This window comes from Leptodactylus fuscus, chromosome 3 (genome assembly GCF_031893055.1).
Source record: "Leptodactylus fuscus isolate aLepFus1 chromosome 3, aLepFus1.hap2, whole genome shotgun sequence".
NCBI lineage: Eukaryota > Metazoa > Chordata > Amphibia > Anura > Leptodactylidae > Leptodactylus > Leptodactylus fuscus.
In genome coordinates, this window is record NC_134267.1 from 17959025 (window position 1) to 17980803 (window position 21779).

At 41.5% G+C, this 21779-nt stretch overlaps 1 protein-coding gene across 1 annotated transcript in view; it reads left to right on the forward strand.

The window, feature by feature from the left end:
• Positions 1–21779, forward strand: part of SPATA17 (spermatogenesis associated 17) — a 131495-nt gene that overhangs the window by 93263 nt on the left and 16453 nt on the right. The window contains exons 8-9 of the mRNA XM_075267166.1: positions 5811–5959; positions 15759–15885. Of these exons, the coding sequence (XP_075123267.1) occupies positions 5811–5959; positions 15759–15885 (276 nt within the window). The remainder of the gene's footprint in view (positions 1–5810; positions 5960–15758; positions 15886–21779) is intronic.

Genomic DNA, 21779 nt, shown 5'->3' on the forward strand with positions numbered 1-21779 from the left:
TCTGTACTGTGACATCACTGTGTGTATTATCCTGTACTGTGACATCACTGTGTGTATTATCCCTGTACTGTGACATCACTGTGTGTATTATCCTGTACTGTGACATCACTTTGTATATTATCCCTGTACTGTGACATCACTGTGTGTATTATCCTGTACTGTGACATCACTGTGTATTATCCCTGTACTGTGACATCACTGTGTGTATTACCTCTGTACTGTGACATCACTGTGTGTATTATCCTGTACTGTGACATCACTGTGTGTATTATCTCTGTACTGTGACATCACTGTGTGTATTATCTCTGTACTGTGACATCACTGTGTGTATTATCCCTGTACTGTGACATCACTGTGTGTATTATCTCTGTACTGTGACATCACTGTGTGTATTATCCCTGTACTGTGACATCACTGTGTGTATTATCTCTGTACTGTGACATCACTGTGTGTATTATCCTGTACTGTGACATCACTGTGTGTATTATCCTGTACGGTGACATCACTGTATTATCTCTGTACTGTGACAACACTGTGTGTATTATCTCTGTACTGTGACATCACTGTGTGTATTATTTCTGTACTGTGACATCACTATGTGTATTATCCCTGTACTGTGACATCACTGTGTGTATTATTTCTGTACTGTGACATCACTGTGTGTATTATCTCTGTACTGTGACATCACTGTGTGTATTATCCCTGTACTGTGACATCACTGTGTGTATTATCTCTGTACTGTGACATCACTGTGTGTATTATCCTGTACTGTGACATCACTGTGTGTATTATCCTGTACGGTGACATCACTGTATTATCTCTGTACTGTGACATCACTGTGTGTATTATCCTGTACTGTGACATCACTGTGTGTATTATCCTGTACTGTGACATCACTGTGTGTATTATCTCTGTACTGTGACATCACTGTGTGTATTATCCCTGTACTGTGACATCACTGTGTGTATTATCCTGTACTGTGACATCACTATGTGTATTATCCCTGTACTGTGACATCACTGTGTGTATTATCTCTGTACTGTGACATCACTGTGTGTATTATCCCTGTACTGTGACATCACTTTGTGTATTATCTCTGTACTGTGACATCACTGTGTGTGTTATCTCTGTACTGTGACATCACTGTGTGTATTATCTCTGTACTGTGACATCACTGTGTGTATTATCCCTGTACTGTGACATCACTTTGTGTATTATCTCTGTACTGTGACATCACTGTGTGTATTATCCTGTACTGTGACATCACTGTGTGTATTATCCCTGTACTGTGACATCACTGTGTGTATTATCTCTGTACTGTGACATCACTGTGTGTATTATCTCTGTACTGTGACATCACTGTGTGTATTATCTCTGTACTGTGACATCACTGTGTGTATTATCTCTGTACTGTGACATCACTGTGTGTATTATCCCTGTACTGTGACATCACTGTGTGTATTATCTCTGTACTGTGACATCACTGTGTGTATTATCTCTGTACTGTGACATCACTGTGTGTATTATCTCTGTACTGTGACATCACTGTGTGTATTATCTCTGTACTGTGACATCACTGTGTGTATTATCCTGTACTGTGACATCACTGTGTGTATTATCTCTGTACTGTGACATCACTGTGTGTATTATCCCTGTACTGTGACATCACTGTGTGTATTATCTCTGTACTGTGACATCACTGTGTGTATTATCCTGTACTGTGACATCACTGTGTGTATTATCTCTGTACTGTGACATCACTGTGTGTATTATCCTGTACTGTGACATCACTGTGTGTATTATCTCTGTACTGTGACATCACTGTGTGTATTATCCCTGTACTGTGACATCACTGTGTGTATTATCTCTGTACTGTGACATCACTGTGTGTATTATCCTGTACTGTGACATCACTGTGTGTATTATCTCTGTACTGTGACATCACTGTGTGTATTATCTCTGTACTGTGACATCACTGTGTGTATTATCCTGTACTGTGACATCACTGTGTGTATTATCTCTGTACTGTGACATCACTGTGTGTATTATCCCTGTACTGTGACATCACTGTGTGTATTATCCCTGTACTGTGACATCACTGTGTATTATCTCTGTACTGTGACATCACTGTGTGTGTTATCCCTGTACTGTGACATCACTGTGTGTATTATCTCTGTACTGTGACATCACTGTGTGTATTATTTCTGTACTGTGACATCACTGTGTGTATTATCCTGTACTGTGACATCACTGTGTGTATTATCCCTGTACTGTGACATCACTGTGTATTATCTCTGTACTGTGACATCACTGTGTGTATTATCCTGTACTGTGACATCACTGTGTATTATCTCTGTACTGTGACATCACTGTGTGTATTATCTTGTACTGTGACATCACGGTGTGTATTATCCCTGTACTGTGACATCACTGTGTGTATTATCCTGTACTGTGACATCACTGTGTGTATTATCCTGTACTGTGACATCACTGTGTGTATTATCTCTGTACTGTGACATCACTGTGTGTATTATCTCTGTACTGTGACATCACTGTGTGTATTATCCTGTACTGTGACATCACTGTGTGTATTACCCTGTACTGTGACATCACTGTGTGTAATATCCTGTACTGTGACATCACTGTGTGTATTATCCTGTACTGTGACATCATTGTGTGTATTATCCCTGTACTGTGACATCACTGTGTGTATTATCTCTGTACTGTGACATCACTGTGTGTATTATCTCTGTACTGTGACATCACTGTGTGTATTATCCCTGTACTGTGACATCACTGTGTGTATTATCCTGTACTGTGACATCACTGTGTGTATTATCTCTGTACTGTGACATCACTGTGTGTATTATCTCTGTACTGTGACATCACTGTGTGTATTATCCTGTACTGTGACATCACTGTGTGTATTATCTCTGTACTGTGACATCACTGTGTGTATTATCCTGTACTGTGACATCACTGTGTGTGTTATCTCTGTACTGTGACATCACTGTGTGTATTATCTCTGTACTGTGACATCACTGTGTGTATTATCTCTGTACTGTGACATCACTGTGTGTATTATCTCTGTACTGTGACATCACTGTGTGTATTATCTCTGTACTGTGACATCACTGTGTGTATTATCTCTGTACTGTGACATCACTGTGTGTATTATCTCTGTACTGTGACATCACTGTGTGTATTATCCCTGTACTGTGACATCACTGTGTGTATTATCTCTGTACTGTGACATCACTGTGTGTATTATCCTGTACTGTGACATCACTGTGTGTATTATCTCTGTACTGTGACATCACTGTGTGTATTATCCCTGTACTGTGACATCACTATGTGTATTATCTCTGTACTGTGACATCACTGTGTGTATTATCCTGTACTGTGACATCACTGTGTGTATTATCTCTGTACTGTGACATCACTGTGTGTATTATCCTGTACTGTGACATCACTGTGTGTATTATCTCTGTACTGTGACATCACTGTGTGTATTATCCCTGTACTGTGACATCACTGTGTGTATTATCTCTGTACTGTGACATCACTGTGTGTATTATCCTGTACTGTGACATCACTGTGTGTATTATCTCTGTACTGTGACATCACTGTGTGTATTATCTCTGTACTGTGACATCACTGTGTGTATTATCCTGTACTGTGACATCACTGTGTGTATTATCTCTGTACTGTGACATCACTGTGTGTATTATCCCTGTACTGTGACATCACTGTGTGTATTATCCCTGTACTGTGACATCACTGTGTATTATCTCTGTACTGTGACATCACTGTGTGTGTTATCCCTGTACTGTGACATCACTGTGTGTATTATCTCTGTACTGTGACATCACTGTGTGTATTATTTCTGTACTGTGACATCACTGTGTGTATTATCTCTGTACTGTGACATCACTGTGTGTATTATCTCTGTACTGTGACATCACTGTGTGTATTATCCCTGTACTGTGACATCACTGTGTGTATTATCTCTGTACTGTGACATCACTGTGTGTATTATCTCTGTACTGTGACATCACTGTGTGTATTATCTCTGTACTGTGACATCACTGTGTGTATTATCTCTGTACTGTGACATCACTGTGTGTATTATCCCTGTACTGTGACATCACTGTGTGTATTATCTCTGTACTGTGACATCACTGTGTGTATTATCCTGTACTGTGACATCACTGTGTGTGTTATCTCTGTACTGTGACATCACTGTGTGTATTATCCTGTACTGTGACATCACTGTGTGTATTATCTCTGTACTGTGACATCACTGTGTGTATTATCCCTGTACTGTGACATCACTGTGTGTATTATCCTGTACTGTGACATCACTGTGTGTATTATCTCTGTACTGTGACATCACTGTGTGTATTATCTATTGTATTTTATGTGTCTTTTTCAGATGTTGGTGGTTTCAGTAGTTTTGGAATGCCGCCCATTATAAGTATCACCTATAACTATTATCCGCCCTCCCCCGCCATTGACAGAACATTTACATATCACATTACATTTTACTAGATAGAAGTTGAAATAAAGAAAATCTCCATTAAGGCCCCTCAGATGTAACAACCTTCTGCCCATCTGTGGAGAGTGCTGGCTGATACTTATTTGCCATTTGTGTTATTTACGGTCTATAACTTTTATGGTAACTGGTTCCTATTATTGGTTTCTATTAATGTAAAACATAAGTGAGCAGAAATGAGGCGTGAATCATTCCTTATTCTGCGTCTTCTCTTCTAGTCCAGCTGTGGCTGGTTACTGAGAAGCGATTAGAATATATGGCCGGCAAAACAAGTTCTCGGTGTCATTTAGGATTTTCAAGGGGTCGTCACTAATTGAGGGAATGTAATCGGAAGTACACAGAAACCATAGGACCCCAAAGAATGGGCTACGAAGATCAAATAATGTACTATCTATCTATCTATCTATCTATCTATCTATCTATCTATCTATCTATCTATCTATCTATCTCCTATCTATCTATCTCCTATCTATCTATCTATCTATCTATCTATCTATCTATCTATCTCCTATCTATCTATCTATCTATCTATCTATCTATCTATCTATCATCTATCTATCTATCTATCTATCTATCTATCTATCTATCTATTATCTATCTATATTTCTATCTATCTATTATCTATCTTTCTATCTATCTATTATCTATCTATCTATCTATCTATTTATCTATCTATTATCTATCTAGCTCATATCTATCTATCTATCTATCTCCTATCTATCTATTATCTATCTATCTATTATCTATCTCCTATCTATCTATCTATCTATCTATCTATCTATCTATCTATCTATCTATCTATCTCCTATCTATCTATCTCCTATCTATCTATCTATCTATCTATCTATCTATCTATCATCTATCTATCTATCTATCTATCTATCTATCTATCTATCATCTATCTATCTCCTATCTATCTATCTATCTATCTATCTATCTATCTATCTATCCCGTATCTATCTATCTTTTAATCTTTCATTAAAGCATCTTTCTATCTATTGGTCTGTTTATCTATATATATATATATATATATATATATATATATGAGACAGCACCAAACAGGGTTTCTCCAACCTGCACAGCCCCCTTTGGTATTATTTTCCAGTAGTAATAATGATACATTCTCGTTTGTTATCCTGTCCGATGGGATGTAAATCGTATGAGTTGTCTCTGAAGGAATCCATCAGCATTTGGGGCACAGGGATAGATGATATTGATGGCTGTATCTAAGTCTATTGATCCTCCTTTCCTGTAGGGTCCATTCCGTGACCCAGCTGAAGTGCTCCGACAACGTTACAAGCCTTTGGAGCCAACGCTACGAGTGGCAACAGCATTCGATTCCCTGGAAGAGGCCCGAGAACAACTGAAGAGACAAGAATGGACGAAGGGTTTCCAGGAAGACAGGTAATTCAAAGCTAGGTCATCAGTCTGGCCTGACACCCGGACCCCACACAGATCAGCAGTCTTCACTATTAATGGGGTCAACTCATTTACTAGTAAAAAAGCCTCTCTGCAAATGTTCCCTTCAATAATGGGAATCCCAAAGATTGAAATCACGCACATGAACCCTTTAAAGAATGAGACAATTTTTGATTTTGATTATCCAATCCCCCCCCCAAATTCCAAGACCCATTTTTTTTTTTTTTTAATTTTTGGTTCACATGATGACTTGTAGTTTATGGGACAATTTGTACTTTGCAATGACACCATTCAATGTCTTGTACAATCTACTGGGAAGCTGGAAAAAAATTCAGAATGAGGTGGAAATGGAAAAAAAAATGCATTGGCGCCAATTTTTTATGGGTTTAATTTGTACGACACTCACTATGTGGCAGAATTCTGTCTTACCAGTATTCTGTGAGTTAGTTCATCATGGCGATACGAAACTTTTAAAAAATGTTAAAATTTACAAAATTGAATTGAAATTGAATTGAAATTTCTTTGTGTTGCCATGTTCAAAGTTGGGTATGGCATCTTTTTATGTGGGATTTTTTTATTGATACAATTTTTGAGAATACTTTCTGGTTTGATCACTATTTTTTTTTTTAATTAATTTAAAAAAAAAATAAAAAAATATTGAATTATTTAGAATTTTTTTCCACGCTATGATATTGGCTATATGGGATCAATATTTTTCTACCTTAATATTTCGAGAATTTTTGAGCCCGGGGACAAAGTGTTTATTTTTATATGTGATTTAGGAAAGGGGGGAATTTAAATGTGTCTTTTTATTTTCAATATGTCCCAAAAACTTTTTTTTTCTTTCACTTTTATTTTTAGACCCCCTTGGGACCTTGAACCCTAGGGGTGGTGATTAGTCATATAATACACTACAATACTAAGATACTGCAGTGTATAGTGAAATCCATGGACTGTTATTGTAATAAAATTATGGCAATGACAATCACCACCATCCAAAAATGGATAGACTTTAGGACTAAGGGGCTTTCCGGCCCGAAATAATTTTTCATACTACACAGGATAGGTCATCAGTATGTTATCTGTTAGGGTCTGATACCCAGACCTCTTATTAGGCCTCATTCACATCTGCGTCGGTAATCCAAATCGGGACCCCCCCGAACGGACTACCGAACGCATTGGCAATCGGTGTACAGTGAAAGCACACGGACCCCATAGACCAGGGGTGGGCAATTAATTTTCCCATGGGACCACATGAGAAATTGTAACGGTTCTAGAGGGCCATGAACGTCGCGGCAAATTTAGCTCCACCCACTTCTCCGCTGACTCCACCCATTCTCAATTATTTTTCCATGTGCCCCACAAAGTAAAATCCTCCTACAGTCACCCGTACATTATACACCCCCACATTATAACGTTTCCCTCCAAATGTCCCACAGTATTAAGTCCCTCTCCTGGTGCCCCAGTATAAACCAGCAGAAACTAGAGGGGACATTAAACTGGGGGCAACTAGAGGCAGACATGTCCCCCTCCAGCTACCTCCACGGTTTAATATCGTCCTCCAGCTGCCCCCTAGTTTAATGTCCCCTCTCCATGTGTATTAAATTTAACTGCCCCCCTACATCTGCCCCTATTCCCCCCGTCTTGCTAACACATGCTGTCTCTTCTCTCTATCATCCAGCAGTCCCCATTGCCGGCAGCTTGGGGGCTGCAGTCCCGTGTGGCTCCACCCACTAATGAGTCACAGCCTATCCTGGTGATAGGTTGTGATGACATCATCACAGGTCCTTGAAAAACCTACCATTAGCTGTGCGGGCCGGATAGAAGCAGTCAGGGGGCCGGATGTGGCCTGCGGGCCGCACATTGCCCAGGTCTGCCATAGACTATAATGGGGTCCGTGTGCTTTCCGCACGGTCTCCGTTTGGAACATAGTTCACGGTCTACTTTCTTGTCCACATGGCTCATGTGGAGACTGTGCGGAAAGCACACGGACTCCCTTATAGTCTATGGGGTCTGTGTGCTTTCACTGCACTCCGATTGCCAATGCCAAATACCCCATGTGAACTTACTGACTGCTGATCTGTGCTGAGTCCAGGTGTCGGACCACAGCAGATCCTCATATTCCTGTGGATAGTTTATCAGTATGAAAAAATAATATGGGGATGGAATACCCCTTTAAGTCCTAACGAATTGATATTGATACGCACCACCTGTAGGCCAAAGGGGAAGCATCGACTTTAACGTTCAAGTTTTCGGTCTCCAGCCTTGCATGGAACATTGAATAATCCAGAGAGGCTTCTTAAGTTCTACCAGTAAATGAGCTAACCCCATTAATACCGAGGACTCAACTGCAAGCAGTAAAATGAGAGATAGTCAATGAGCAAATCATATTTTACAAATGAGCGCCCTGGGGCTCGGTGAAAGATGATTACCCGCTTTTGATCCACAATTCCTCTGTCTTTTGCAGCTAATTTCCACTGGATATTTACAAAGCTGCGCCTTCATTTTTTTTTTTTCCGGCTTAATTTTTCTAATGATGCTATGTTTTTTTAATAACGCTGGGGATGAAGATATTAAGACTTTGTGTAATTAACAAGTTCTAACTTCTTCCGAGGTTTTTGACTTTCTCTTTCAATTCGAGGAAGAGGTCATTATATTTTCATCTATTAATCCAGGGGGATCGTATGTCTCTTTGTTACGTATTCGGGATCGCGCTTCCGGTTAGATTGTGACAAATTCAATATTTGACTCCTTTAAGATCTCATAATCAAACAGATGTGACTGCTGGCTATGGTTTTTCACACCTGTTAGGTCTCAAGATGCCAAAGAATCGGAGAATTGTATCACGTTACTTCTTGCTATCTTAGCCTCCTATTCACTTCCTGCTGCAGCCACTTTTTGCTTTTGCATTTCTGTCTTTTTACTTCCTGTCTCCCAAAAGCCATCATTTTTATTTTTCTGGTAATAGAGCTCTATGAAGGTTTATTTTTTGCTATACAATTCCTAATATGAAAAAAAAAATTAAGAATAAAAACTGTCTTTGTAGATGATATAGAGCATGCTCACTATATTCCTGCACTCTTCAGAGAACATGCTCACTACATTACTACATGTGTCAGATAGCATGCTCAGTACATACCTGTGCTTTTCAGAGAGCATGCTCACTATATTCCTGCACTTTTCAGAGAGCATGCTCACTACATTCCTACATTTCTCAGAGAGCATGCTCACTACATTCCTACATTTCTCAGAGAGCATGCTCACTACATTCCTGCACTTTACAGAGAACATGCTCATTACATTCCTGCTCTTTTCAGAGAGCGTGCTCACTACCTTCCTGCTCTTTTCAGAGAATGTGTTCACTACATACCTGCACTTTACAGAGAGCATGCTCACTACATTCCTACACTTTTCAGAGAGCATGCTCACTACTTTCCTGCACTTTTTAGACAGCATGCTCACTACATTCCTGCACTTTTTAGACTGCATGCTCACCACATTCCTGCACTTTTCAGATACTGTGCTCACTACATTCCTGCACATTTGAGAGAGCATGCTCACTACATTCCTGCAATTTTTAGACAGCATGCTCACTACATTCCTGCTCTTTTCAGAGAGCGTGCTCACTACATTCCTGCACTTTTCAAATGGTGTGCTCACTACATTCCTGCACTTTTCAGAGAGCATGCTCACTACATTCTTGCACTTTTCAGAGAGCATGCTTACTACATGCCTGTACTTTTTAGACAGCATGCTCACTACATTCCTGCACTTTTTAGACAGCATGCTCACTACATTCCTGCACTTTTCAAATGGTGTGCTCACTACATTCCTGCACTTTACAGAGAGCATGCTCACTACATTCCTACACTTTTCAGAGAGCATGCTCACTACTTTCCTGCACTTTTTAGACAGCATGCTCACTACATTCGTGCACTTTTCAAATGGTGTGCTCTCTACATTCCTGCACTTTTCAGAGAGCATGCTCACTACATTCTTGCACTTTTCAGAGAGCATGCTTACTACATGCCTGCACTTTTCAGAGAGCATGCTCACTACATTCCTGCTCTTTTCAGAGAGCGTGCTCACTACATTCCTGCACTTTTCAAATGGTGTGCTCACTACATTCCTGCACTTTTCAGAGAGCATGCTCACTACATTCTTGCACTTTTCAGAGAGCATGCTTACTACATGCCTGCACTTTTCAGAGAGCATGCTCACTACATTCCTGCAATTTTTGTATATCTGGGTACCAGCTTCAAATAAATCTGATGTCCTCATAATCTTGTAAAGGACACAGAATAAAAACAGCAAGAAAAGTCATAAATATATAATTCGGTATATATTTTTAATAAGCATTACTTTCAGAAGACTTGATTTTTTGCTTCAGATTTTCTGAACAATGTTTTCAGATGCTTCTTGTACACGCCTCTAAAATGTAATCAATATAGTCACGCTTCCTTTTGTGATTTTTAAAGTTTTAGGTAAAATCCTCTTTTAGGTCAGGGGCCGTACACAGCGTAAACGCTGCAATTATGCTGCAGCGAAAATGCCGCAATGTTTTACAGTACCTGCAAAGTGGACAGGATTCTGGCTAATCCCATTCACAAATTGCAGAAAAATATCCGAAACAGATATGCTGAGATTTCAAAAACAGTTGAGTTTTTGTGAATCGCAAAATGTCAATTAAATGTGCGGAAATGCTGGCGTTTTCCATATACGGGTATAATTGAAGCAGACAGTCCACAGAGGAGAACTGCAGAGAATTCATGAAAAGCACTGCAGGAAAAACTGCAATGTGATTCCACCGCTTTTATTCCTGCACCACTTTTTGTCTGTGGCTCGCAATATGCAGCCTTAGCCTAACATTGGAAGAATGGAAGAGTTGAAGTTGCAGTAGGGTGCATAACAGAATTAATAAATATAATGCTGATAGATTTCACTTAGTATTAAAATATTTTGGATTGTAAACTTTAAAAAAATCAGGAGTGAGTTATTCATTTTAGAAGACTTGGACTTGATTCACATAACCGTGTTTTGTTGTGTAATTGTGAGCCAAAACCAGAGACAGATTAAAATAGAATGACCGATATAGCAAAATGGAAAGATGCCAAATTCTAAGACATGATTATGCAACTTTGGCAACTGCTCTAACTTCTAGCTTACACGTATTTGGTTATTTTTAAATATTGGGTGAAATTCCTCTTTAGGATCTTAAGGATGCAAGAGTTAAAGGGGAATTAGGGTGAGCAAAATAGTTGAGCTATGTAATAGTCTTAGGTCTAGTTCACATCTGCGTTCGGTAATCCATTCAGGGAGTCTGCATGGAGACCCCCATGAATGGAATACTGAGTGCATTGGCAAGCGGTGAGCTTATGAAAGCACACGGACCCCATAGACTATAATGCGGTCCTTGTGCTTTCTGCGCGGTGTCCGCACGGAACATGCAGACAGGAAAGTAATTCATTATCTACTTTCCTGTCCGCATGACTCGTGTGGACTCTGCCCGGAAAGCACACGGACCCTATTATAGACTATGGCAGGGGTGCTCACACTTTTTCAGCGTGTGAGCTACTTTATTAGCTGACCAAGGCAAAAGATCTATTAGGGCGGGACGGGGCTGGGGTGGGCCTGTGGGCGGGGCCAGGGCGGGCCTATGGGTGGGGCAGACGTGTCTGTGGGTGGGGCCAGGTGGATCGGGACAGCAGGAGACAGTGGTGTTCCGTGGCTGCCCAGGGATCCCCACTGTCTGCTTCTTCACAGCACAGGCAGAGAGTTATCTCTGGACACTGGCAGGCTGGGGCTGCAGCAGCCCCACCTGCCAGTGTCCGGAGATGACTCTCAGCCTGCACTGTGAACAAGCAGACACCGGGGATCCCTGCATCCCGCAATCGACCCACTCATCCTTTGCGATCTACCAGTAGATCGCGATCGACGTATTGGGCACCCCTGGTCTATGGGGTCCGTGTGCTTTCAGTGCTCACCACTTCTTAATGTGTTCTGTATTCCGTTTGGGGGGGTCTCCAAGCGGACTTCTCGAATGGAATACCAAACGCAGATGTGAATCAGGCCTTAGATGTGACATTGTGATGAAGTCTTTCAAACAAATAGAGGGTAACTGAGTATGTTTCTGTGTACAAGGCTATATTTTTATTTGGGTGAAAATTCTCTTTAGGATTGGAAGAATGTAAGAGTTAAAGTGGTAGTAAGGTGCACAAAAACAGTTGAAAAATATGATAGTTATACCGTAGGTTTGACATTGCGGTCAAACCTATAAATCACGCAGAGGGTAACAGTATATTTTTGTATATTGAAAACAATGGGAGGCAGATTTGGGCATAATTTGCCAAGGATTTGAGGGCTGAATCCGCTCCCAAATCCGTGGCAGATTCCTCCGTGTGAACCTAGCCTCAGGCTACTTTGACACAACAGTAAATAATGGCCGTGTGATTGTGTTTTTTAACAGATGTCACAAGGCAGCATTAATTTCAATGTCAGTGAATGGAGGTTATTGTCTATTCATGACCTTCATTTTGACGGACTGTCAATATATAGGTCATATCTTATTTCTGGCAATTTTCTTGCTCCCTCTATACACTTAAATGTATGAGGGATCTGTGAAAATGGTCTCCTTTTGGGTGCAAGGTGGCCATGGAAAATGGACTTTTTCACAGCTGTTTTGCACTTAGGTTATGTGCATCTAGTCTTAAAGTGGCAGTAGGGTGCGCAAAGGAGTTGAGAAATATAATCGGTCACTAGCTATATTTTTGCTTACGTTGCTATACTTTCATTTGGGTGAAAATTCACTTGAGGATTGGAAGGGTAGAAGAGTTAGTGGCAGTAGGGTGTGCAAAAGAGTTGAGAAATATAATGGGGTAATGGTATATTTTTGCTTGCATTGCTATATTTTTGTGTGGTGAAAATTCACTTAAGGACTAGAATGGCAGAAGAGTTAAAGCGGCAGTAGGGTGCGCAAAAGAGTTGAGAAATATAATGGGGTAATGGTATATTTTTGCTTGCATTGCTATATTTTTGTGTGGTGAAAATTCACTTAAGGACTAGAATGGCAGAAGAGTTAAAGCGGCAGTAGGGTGCGCAGAAGAGTTGAGAAATATAATGGGGTAACTGGGTATTTTTTTTTTGCTTACATTGCTATACTTTGAGTTGGGTGAAACTTCCATCAATGGTTAGAAGGGTGGAAGAGTTAAAGTGGCAGTAGGGTGCATAAAAGAGAACTATAACGGGGTAACGGGTACATTTTTGCTTACAATCCTATATTTTTAGTTGCCCAGCCGAATTTTTTTCCCTTGACATCTCGAAGCCTTTGCACAGTGTTAATGATGTCTATTTAATGCGGCGCCGTATAGAAGTTTTAAGTGCACTCCAGCAGACGGATGCCTTTGAATTCCTTTTGTGTATGTTAATAATCAGATATGACACGAGTACATATTGTATTCCCATTGCCACACAGTGCAATTTAGCTCCCGATATCTCGAATGTTTTAAGGCAGATTTCTCCATCGCCTGCCATGGCTTTTCAGCCATAGGATCCCAAGAGATAGCAAATTTTCTTTCATGTCGGAGCATAAGAAAAATGTACTATTAAAATGCAATTCAGAAGTGATAAAAATTGTAAGTGCGGCAGCCGGCTCACAGCACCTCTTCTGTATACTCAGGGACATTGGGGCCACATTAATTTTTTCACTGATGTCCATCCCATGTGCAAATTAGCCTTGCAAGTAGTATAATCTGTCTTGTATGAGTGCTGCAGATCCCAGGAGGATATACATGCTTCAGCACTGTTGTATAATTTAAAGCTAAATTAACTAGATTTAATTGCGGGATTTCTTAGCCTTTTATCAAGCGCTCCTTAAAACAATGTCTTTTACTTTGAAGGTTTTTTTTTTTTTTTTTACTTTATTTTATTTTTTTTAAATAAATTAAAACAATTAGATGGTGCGGAAACGGTTTGAGGTCATTTACAGAAGCAGCAACTTCAAATTGTTTTCTTATAATCCCTTAAATTCTAAATTTCTAAGGTTTTTGAGGTTTTTTTTCAGAATTATTCCTTAACCTCCTCCCACCGTAGCCATTTTTTTTAGATTTTCATTCTTTACTCTCCACTGGAGATGGAAGAACCTCTGAAGATTAGGGATTGGAAGAGATCGGATTCCGTTCGGCGATAGAGTAAATTTCACAATTGAGATCGGAATTTTTCGGCGGGATCGAGGTCTCACAATGCTTGCCTACTGGCCATTGGTTTTGGTTGAGGGATCAGGAAAGATCGGATCCCGATCGGCGATGGAGCAAATTTCACGATCGGGATCGGCTGGAAAATGACCAAAAATCGGATTTTAAAAACGATCCTGAAAACTCAAGATCGGCTCAACTCTACTGAAGATTTGTTTTGGCTACAGTTTGATCAAATCGATCCTTTTGGTCTTGTTTGGGTAGAACCAGAAGTGAAATTATTATACTTTTGGGTCTGTTCAGATCCCGGAATCTAATACTCTACTCTCACCACTTTTGGGCCTCCTCACAGCTTCTGGAACTCTCTTGGCCACCTGGGTGATGCCATGTGGCCAGGGTCACTGCTGAGGCCTATGATTGGGTCTCAATGGTCACATGGAGCATGTCCTCAGGTCACGATGAACAAGAAAATTTTAATAAATTTGGTACAAATATGGGTTGTTACGAACAGGTTCGCAATCTCTATTCGCCACCTTCCAAAAGCCATAACTTTTTTTATTTTTCCATTTACAAAGCCATATGAGGGCTTAGTTTTTGCAGGACAAATTGTGCTTCATAATGGTACCTTGTACTTTGATGTGGTGGTGATAAAGGCAAATGATGCCGTGGAGAGTACTAAGATGGACCAAGGGAAGATACCATCTAAAAGACTGGACACAAACCTTACTCAACCAACTGTGGTCCAAAAACACCAGCACACATTTATAGTTCCTGAACGTTGTGTAAGGCAGAGATGACTGTACATATATCTTCTGTGGTTGCACCGACATATGGCTCTCAAGATGACTTTCTGGTCTTAGCACAAGTCTACACTACCTTCCCTCCATACCTAGCATGTGATAGACATGACATACTGTGCCATCATCTGAGAATTCTTGGTTCTTATGTCAAGAACCCTCAGGCCACTTCCACGCTGGTTCCAAATGCCTCAACATATGTAGCACAAAAGAAAGAAGAAATCCTAATCCAATCTGGTGGACGTACATCTCTCCATTCTAGCAGTGCAACTCATAAATATGCAGATTTTTTTGCTCTAGACTATAAAGTGATATTATAGCATCGGGATGTGATGTTGCACATCATGTCCTGGTATATCCTTTTAACCCAGTGGGGAAGATTGTTTAATGAGAGCATACACATCATATGAATTGGAAAACCCAGGGGTGGGATTCAGATTTTTAACAATTACTTCTCTACTCGGGCAATTTCCGAGGTTCGTAATGTACAGTAGTCATCAATTGTCCCTACTCATCCACATTCAAGGGCCTATATAGACTTAACAAAGGATAACATTCTCATCAGTATTCCTTACTAGAGATGGGCAAACCCCAAGATTTGTTTCTTTTCGGGTTCAATCGCCAGTTGTTCGATTTTGTAAAAAAACTGGTTAAACCTGGCTCGGAATGAGTTGGTTCGCCCATCTGTATTCCTTACTCTTGGGTTTCAACCAACCCCTTAAACATAGTCAACTTTTGGACTAGAAGAATGGAAAGTTGGTACACGTTGTAACATTGTATTTTTTTTTTTTCTTGTAGGTTTGCTCCATTCTCTACGTTCCATAAGAACAAACCCTACGAAGCTCTACTCCATACTTCAACTGAATACAAGAAGGTTCCTTTCAGCAATCGAGATGAAGATCAGGGCAAATGGATTTCACGCAAGGTAACGTGTTATGTGTATTATGTGTATAAGATTCAAGATTCTCCAGGGCAAGGAGTTAAAGGAAATCTCTAGTTACTGGTATAAGACGTCATATCGAGTCTCCACCTGGTTGCCATGAATGCTGTTTTATGGTTAGAGGACTCGTGTGTAACGAGACGAAAAAGTCAACAGCAAACATAGGAAAAGTGCACAGCTCACAGTTACAGAACAAGAATTTGGGGTTTTGACCTGGTTAACATTTATGATTTGGGCTCTTCTGACTGGTGCATTGTTTCTCTTGACCCTGTCTTTCTAATTATCAATCTATTTATCTTTCTGTCTCTGTTTCTCCTTCAATTATCTATCTATCTATCTATCTATCTATCTATCTCCTATCTATCTATCTATCTATCTATCTATCTATCTCCTATCTATCTATCTATCTATCTATCTATCTATCTATCTATCTCCTATCTATCTATCTATCTATCTATCTATCTATCTATCTATCTATCTATCTCCCTCTCTCTCTCTCTCTCTCTCTCTCTCTCTCTCTCTCTCTCTCTCTCGTTCTTGCTCTCACTGTTTCTATCTATTCAGGTGTATAACTAGCAAAGACCAGGCTCCAGAGCAAACTTTTGAATGTGCCCCACCCCAGCCCCCATTCAGTATATCACACCCTTTACCGGCTCCCACATGGTATAAAACATCCTTTACTGGACCACATATGTCTTAAAGCCCCCTTTACTGGTTCCCACCAGTATAAAGTCCCCTTTACTGATACTGGAGACAAGAAAGAAGACCAAAGAACTGTCTGAGGACTTGAGAAGCAAAATTGTGAGGAAGCGTGAGCAATCTCAAGGCTACAAGTCCATCTCCAAAGACCTGAATGTTCCTGTGTCTACCGTGCGCAGTATCATCAAGAAGTGTAAAGCCCATGGCACTGTGGCTAACCTCCCTAGATGTGGACGGAAAAGAAACATTAACGAGAGATTTCACCGCAAGATTGTTCGGATGGTGGATAAAGAACCTCGACTAACATCCAAACAAGTTCAAGCTGCCCTGCAGTCCGAGGGTACAACAGTGTCACCACGTACTATCCAGTGTCAGCGTCTGAATGAGAAGGGACTGTATGGTAGGAGACCCAGGAAGACCCCACTTCTTACCCAGAGACAGAAAAAAGCCAGGCTGGAGTTTGCCAAAACTTACCTGAGAAAGCCAAAAACGTTCTGGAAGAATGTTCTCTGGTCAGATGAGACAAAAGTAGGAAAAGGCCTCAACATAGAGTTTACAGGAAAAACAGAGGCCTTCAAAGAAAAGAAGACGCCCCCTACAGTCAGACATGGCGGAGGTCCCTGATGGTTTGGGGTTGCTTTGCTGCCTCTGGCACTGGACTGCTTGACCGTGTGCATGGCATTATGAAGTCTGAAGACGACCAACACATTGTGCAGCATAATGTAGGGCCCAGTGTGAGAAAGCGGGGTCTCCCTCAGAGGTCAGGGGTCTTCCAGCAGGACAATGACCCAAAACACACTTCAGGTCAGCACTAGAAAATGGTGGTGAGAGAAAGCCCTGAAGTGGCAGCAATGAGTCCAGCCCTGAATCCCATAGAACACCTGTGGGGGAGGGGGAGAGATCTCTTGGTGGCAGTTTGGAGAAGGCCCCCTTCACATCTCAGGGGGGACCGCGAGCAGTTTGCCAAAGAAGAATGGTCTAAGATTCCAGCAGAGCCTTGTAAGAAACTCATTGCTGGTTACCGGAAGCGGTTGTGTGCAGTTATTGTGTCTAAAGGTTGTGCTACCAAGTATTAGGCTGAGGGCGCCAATACTTCTGTCCGCACCAGTTTTTGGAGTTTTGTGTAAAATGATCAATGATGTGACTTTTTTTTTCATTCTCTTTTGTGTTTTTTCATTGCAAGCAAAATAAATGAAGATATTACCAAAGAGTTTGTGCTTGTAATCATTTTCTGGAAGAACACGAGTATTATCTGACAGAATTGCAGGGGGGGGGGCAATACTTTTGGCCAAAACTGTAAAAGACAAAAAAAATAGCAGGGGGGCAACTAGGCCTCCTAAAGTTGCGAGGCCCTTCTATCTATCTATCTATCTATCTATCTATCTATCTATCTATCTATCTCCTATCTATCTATCTATCTATCTATCTATCTATCTCATATCTAGCTACCCTATTATCATACATTTGGCAATGAAGGTGAGAATATTCGGGTCCTTTGCGATATGTTATATACTTTTTTACCTGAACCCTAATATAATATATGTATCCTGATCTACATAACGGCGGCTCAGAGTTTAGTCCTCATTTCTCACATGATGCTTCTGAAGAGGACGCCGCCACCTAATGATATGCATGAGTTTTTAGGCCGTACACAAGGCTTTTTTACGATACACAATGCAGACAAATATCTCGGGCTCCAAAGATTTCATTTAGAGAACCTAAGCATATTGCACAGAACATAAAACTGACCTTTACCGTCTGCAGCGTTTGGAATAGAGTGGGATGTGGAACACATCATAGATTTAATGTGGCACAGCGCTGTGTGCGGAACTTGGGTGGGCCCGTGACTGCTTGCCCATTGCACCCGATGATTGAATCTGCTGTCACCGGCATCCTGATAATAATGAACATTCAGCTTAACGACCGTGATTATGATTATCATAATTGATGTGCAGGTGCTGTGTGTGGGGATCATTACAGCTCAACTGTATAGAGCAGAGACATGCCGTACCCATGGGTCAGAGTGCCTGGAATAAAATGCCACAACTCCCCATGTCATTCCTCTCCGCCATATCACCTTATCAATGGCTAGAATCTCATTATCAGGAATTGATCCTCATATCAAAATCAAGGAAAATTTTTATTTTTTGTATAGGATTGGACCTTTGGTCTTGAGACAGTCCTTTTGTAATGTCTTACATTAGTCAGCTTGGTACTTAAGGGGGTTAGGAGTTAAAGGGGTTGCAAGAAGTGCAAAAAAAATTGCTGTGCTCACAGGTTGGATGTGGCATTGCAGCTCCGTCCCATTCTCATTAATATGTCCTCGTCACAATACTAGACACATTAGAGGACAGTTGTGGCCGTGTTTCGGGAAGAAAACATTCAGGTTCCTAAAGGTTGTATGTCACCAGACCCCAGGATATTGACCAAAACAGTAATATCTTGGCAGTGGGGGTAGCAATTCACAAGGGGTAAACACAGTATGATTCAAGTGACCCTAACCTATCTGCAGGGCTGGGGTGATATGCTGGTTCTGGTGACACTAACCTATCTATCTGCAGGACTGGGGTGATATGCTGGGTCTGGTGACACTAACCTATCTATCTGCAGGGCTGGGGTGATATGCTGGTTCTGGTGACACTAACCTATCTATCTGCAGGGCTGGGGTGATATGCTGGTTCTGGTGACACTAACCTATCTATCTGCAGCACTGGGGTGATATGCTGGTTCTGGTGACACTAACCTATCTATCTGCAGGGCTGGGGTGATATGCTGGATCTGGTGACAGTAACCTATCTATCTGCAGGACTGGGGTGATATGCTGGTTCTGGTGACAGCAACCTATCTATCTGCAGGGCTGGGGTGATATGCTGGTTCTGGTGACACTAACCTATCTATCTGCAGGACTGGGGTGATATGCTGGTTCTGGTGACAGCAACCTATCTATCTGCAGGACTGGGGTGATATGCTGGTTCTGGTGACAGCAACCTATCTATCTGCAGGACTGGGGTGATATGCTGGTTCTGGTGACAGCAACCTATCTATCTGCAGGACTGGGGTGATATGCTGGTTCTGGTGACACTAACCTATCTATCTGCAGGGCTGGGGTGATGTACTGGTTCTGGTGACAGTAACCTATCTATCTGCAGGGCTGGGGTGATATGCTGGATCTGGTGACAGTAACCTATCTATCTGCAGGACTGGGGTGTTATGCTGGTTCTGGTGACACTAACCTATCTATCTGCAGGGCTGGGGTGATGTACTGGTTCTGGTGACAGTAACCTATCTATCTGTAGGACTGGGGTGATATGCTGGTTCTGGTGACACTAACCTATCTATCTGCAGGCCTGGGGTGATATGCTGGTTCTGGTGACACTAACCTATCTATCTGCAGGGCTGGGGTGATATGCTGGTTCTGGTGACAGTAACCTATCTATCTGCAGGCCTGGGGTGATATGCTGGGTCTGGTGACACTAACCTATCTATCTGCAGGGCTGGGGTGATATGCTGGTTCTGGTGACACTAACCTATCTATCTGCAGGGCTGGGGGGATATGCTGGTTCTGGTGACACTAACCTATCTATCTGCAGGGCTGGGGTGATATGCTGGGTCTGGTGACACTAACCTATGTATCTGCAGGCCTGGGGTGATATGCTGGTTCTGGTGACACTAACCTATCTATCTGCAGGCCTGGGGTGATATGCTGGTTCTGGTGACACTAACCTATCTATCTGCAGGCCTGGGGTGATATGCTGGTTCTGGTGACACTAACCTATCTATCTGCAGGGCTGGGGTGATATGTTGGGTTCTGATGACAGTAACCTATCTATCTGCAGGGCTGGGGTGATATGCTGGTTCTGGTGATACTAACCTATCTATCTGCAGTTCTGGGGTGATATACTGGTTCTGGTGACACTAACCTATCTATCTGCAGGGCTAGGGTGATATACTGGTTCTGGTGACACTAACCTATCTATCTGCAGGGCTGGGGTGATATGCTGGTTCTGGTGACACTAACCTATCTATCTGCAGGGCTGGGGTGATATGCTGGGTCTGGTGACAGTAACTTATCTATCTGCAGAGTTGGGGTGGGGTGATATGCTGGTTCTGGTGACACTAACCTATCTATCTGCAGAGCTGGGGGGTATGCTGGTTTTGGTGAAACAGAATAACCAGCACTTGGCCTTGGTTGCATTAGATAGCTTTGCTGGAGCAGCCACTGGAGCCTTTGCTGCCCATGAGGACTCACTGAGAAAGATGAGTAACATACAGTAGAGCTCTGTAGACTTCTATGGTTGCTGTATTATATCTCTGTACAATTGAGAGGTCTGTTACAGAGATTTCATGAGCTATCATAAGACAGAGTGTTGTGGTCATTTGGCAGTTTCCATTCGCTCTCGTTCTGTCCATAAATCACCGATTCTGGACAAAATACAAATGTCGAAGCTTCATTGAGTCTAACATTGATTTCATTTGATTATTGTGAACTGGACAGAGATTCGGAGGTCACCGGTCCAGACATACACTCTGCTGTACAGATGGCGGAGGTGCAATGTCATGCCAACACATTCAGAAGCACTGAGGAGAGTATCTCATTTTATCTATATAAGCAGTGTGTGGTGTTTAACAATGGACAGATCCCGAATATATCTCATTAATCTGCACGAATATATTGGTTTAGTGAAAACAAGCCGTCATTCTAGAGCAGAATACCTCCATAATGTGGCTTGTGATGGTACATATAACTATTGTTTATGTCACATGTTCATATATTATATGTGACAAAATACAGATCCGTATAATACTGATGTATTATACCGTCATGTGCAAGCTCTATAGTAGGGGATCAAACTAGGTTGGGTAAGTGAGCTGCACATAGCAAAAATTTGACATTGACAGGCCTTATGTTGGCCCTCTTACAAGCAAAATGGCCCCCACCAGTTGTTCCCCACATAGTGACCCCCATACAGTGATGGGGCCCCTCTCACTGCCCGATCCTGTCCTCACCGATGGGCTTTGTGTACTTAGCTGCAGTAAAGAGGATCATATATATGTATCTCTGCAACTAATTTATGGCCTTGGTAGTCTCTTATTTGCTCCGGTGATGTGGGAGATATGGCGTAATTTCTGCATTAATAAACAAAGCCTGGAAGGGAGGACCAGGTCAATGGGTGAAATAG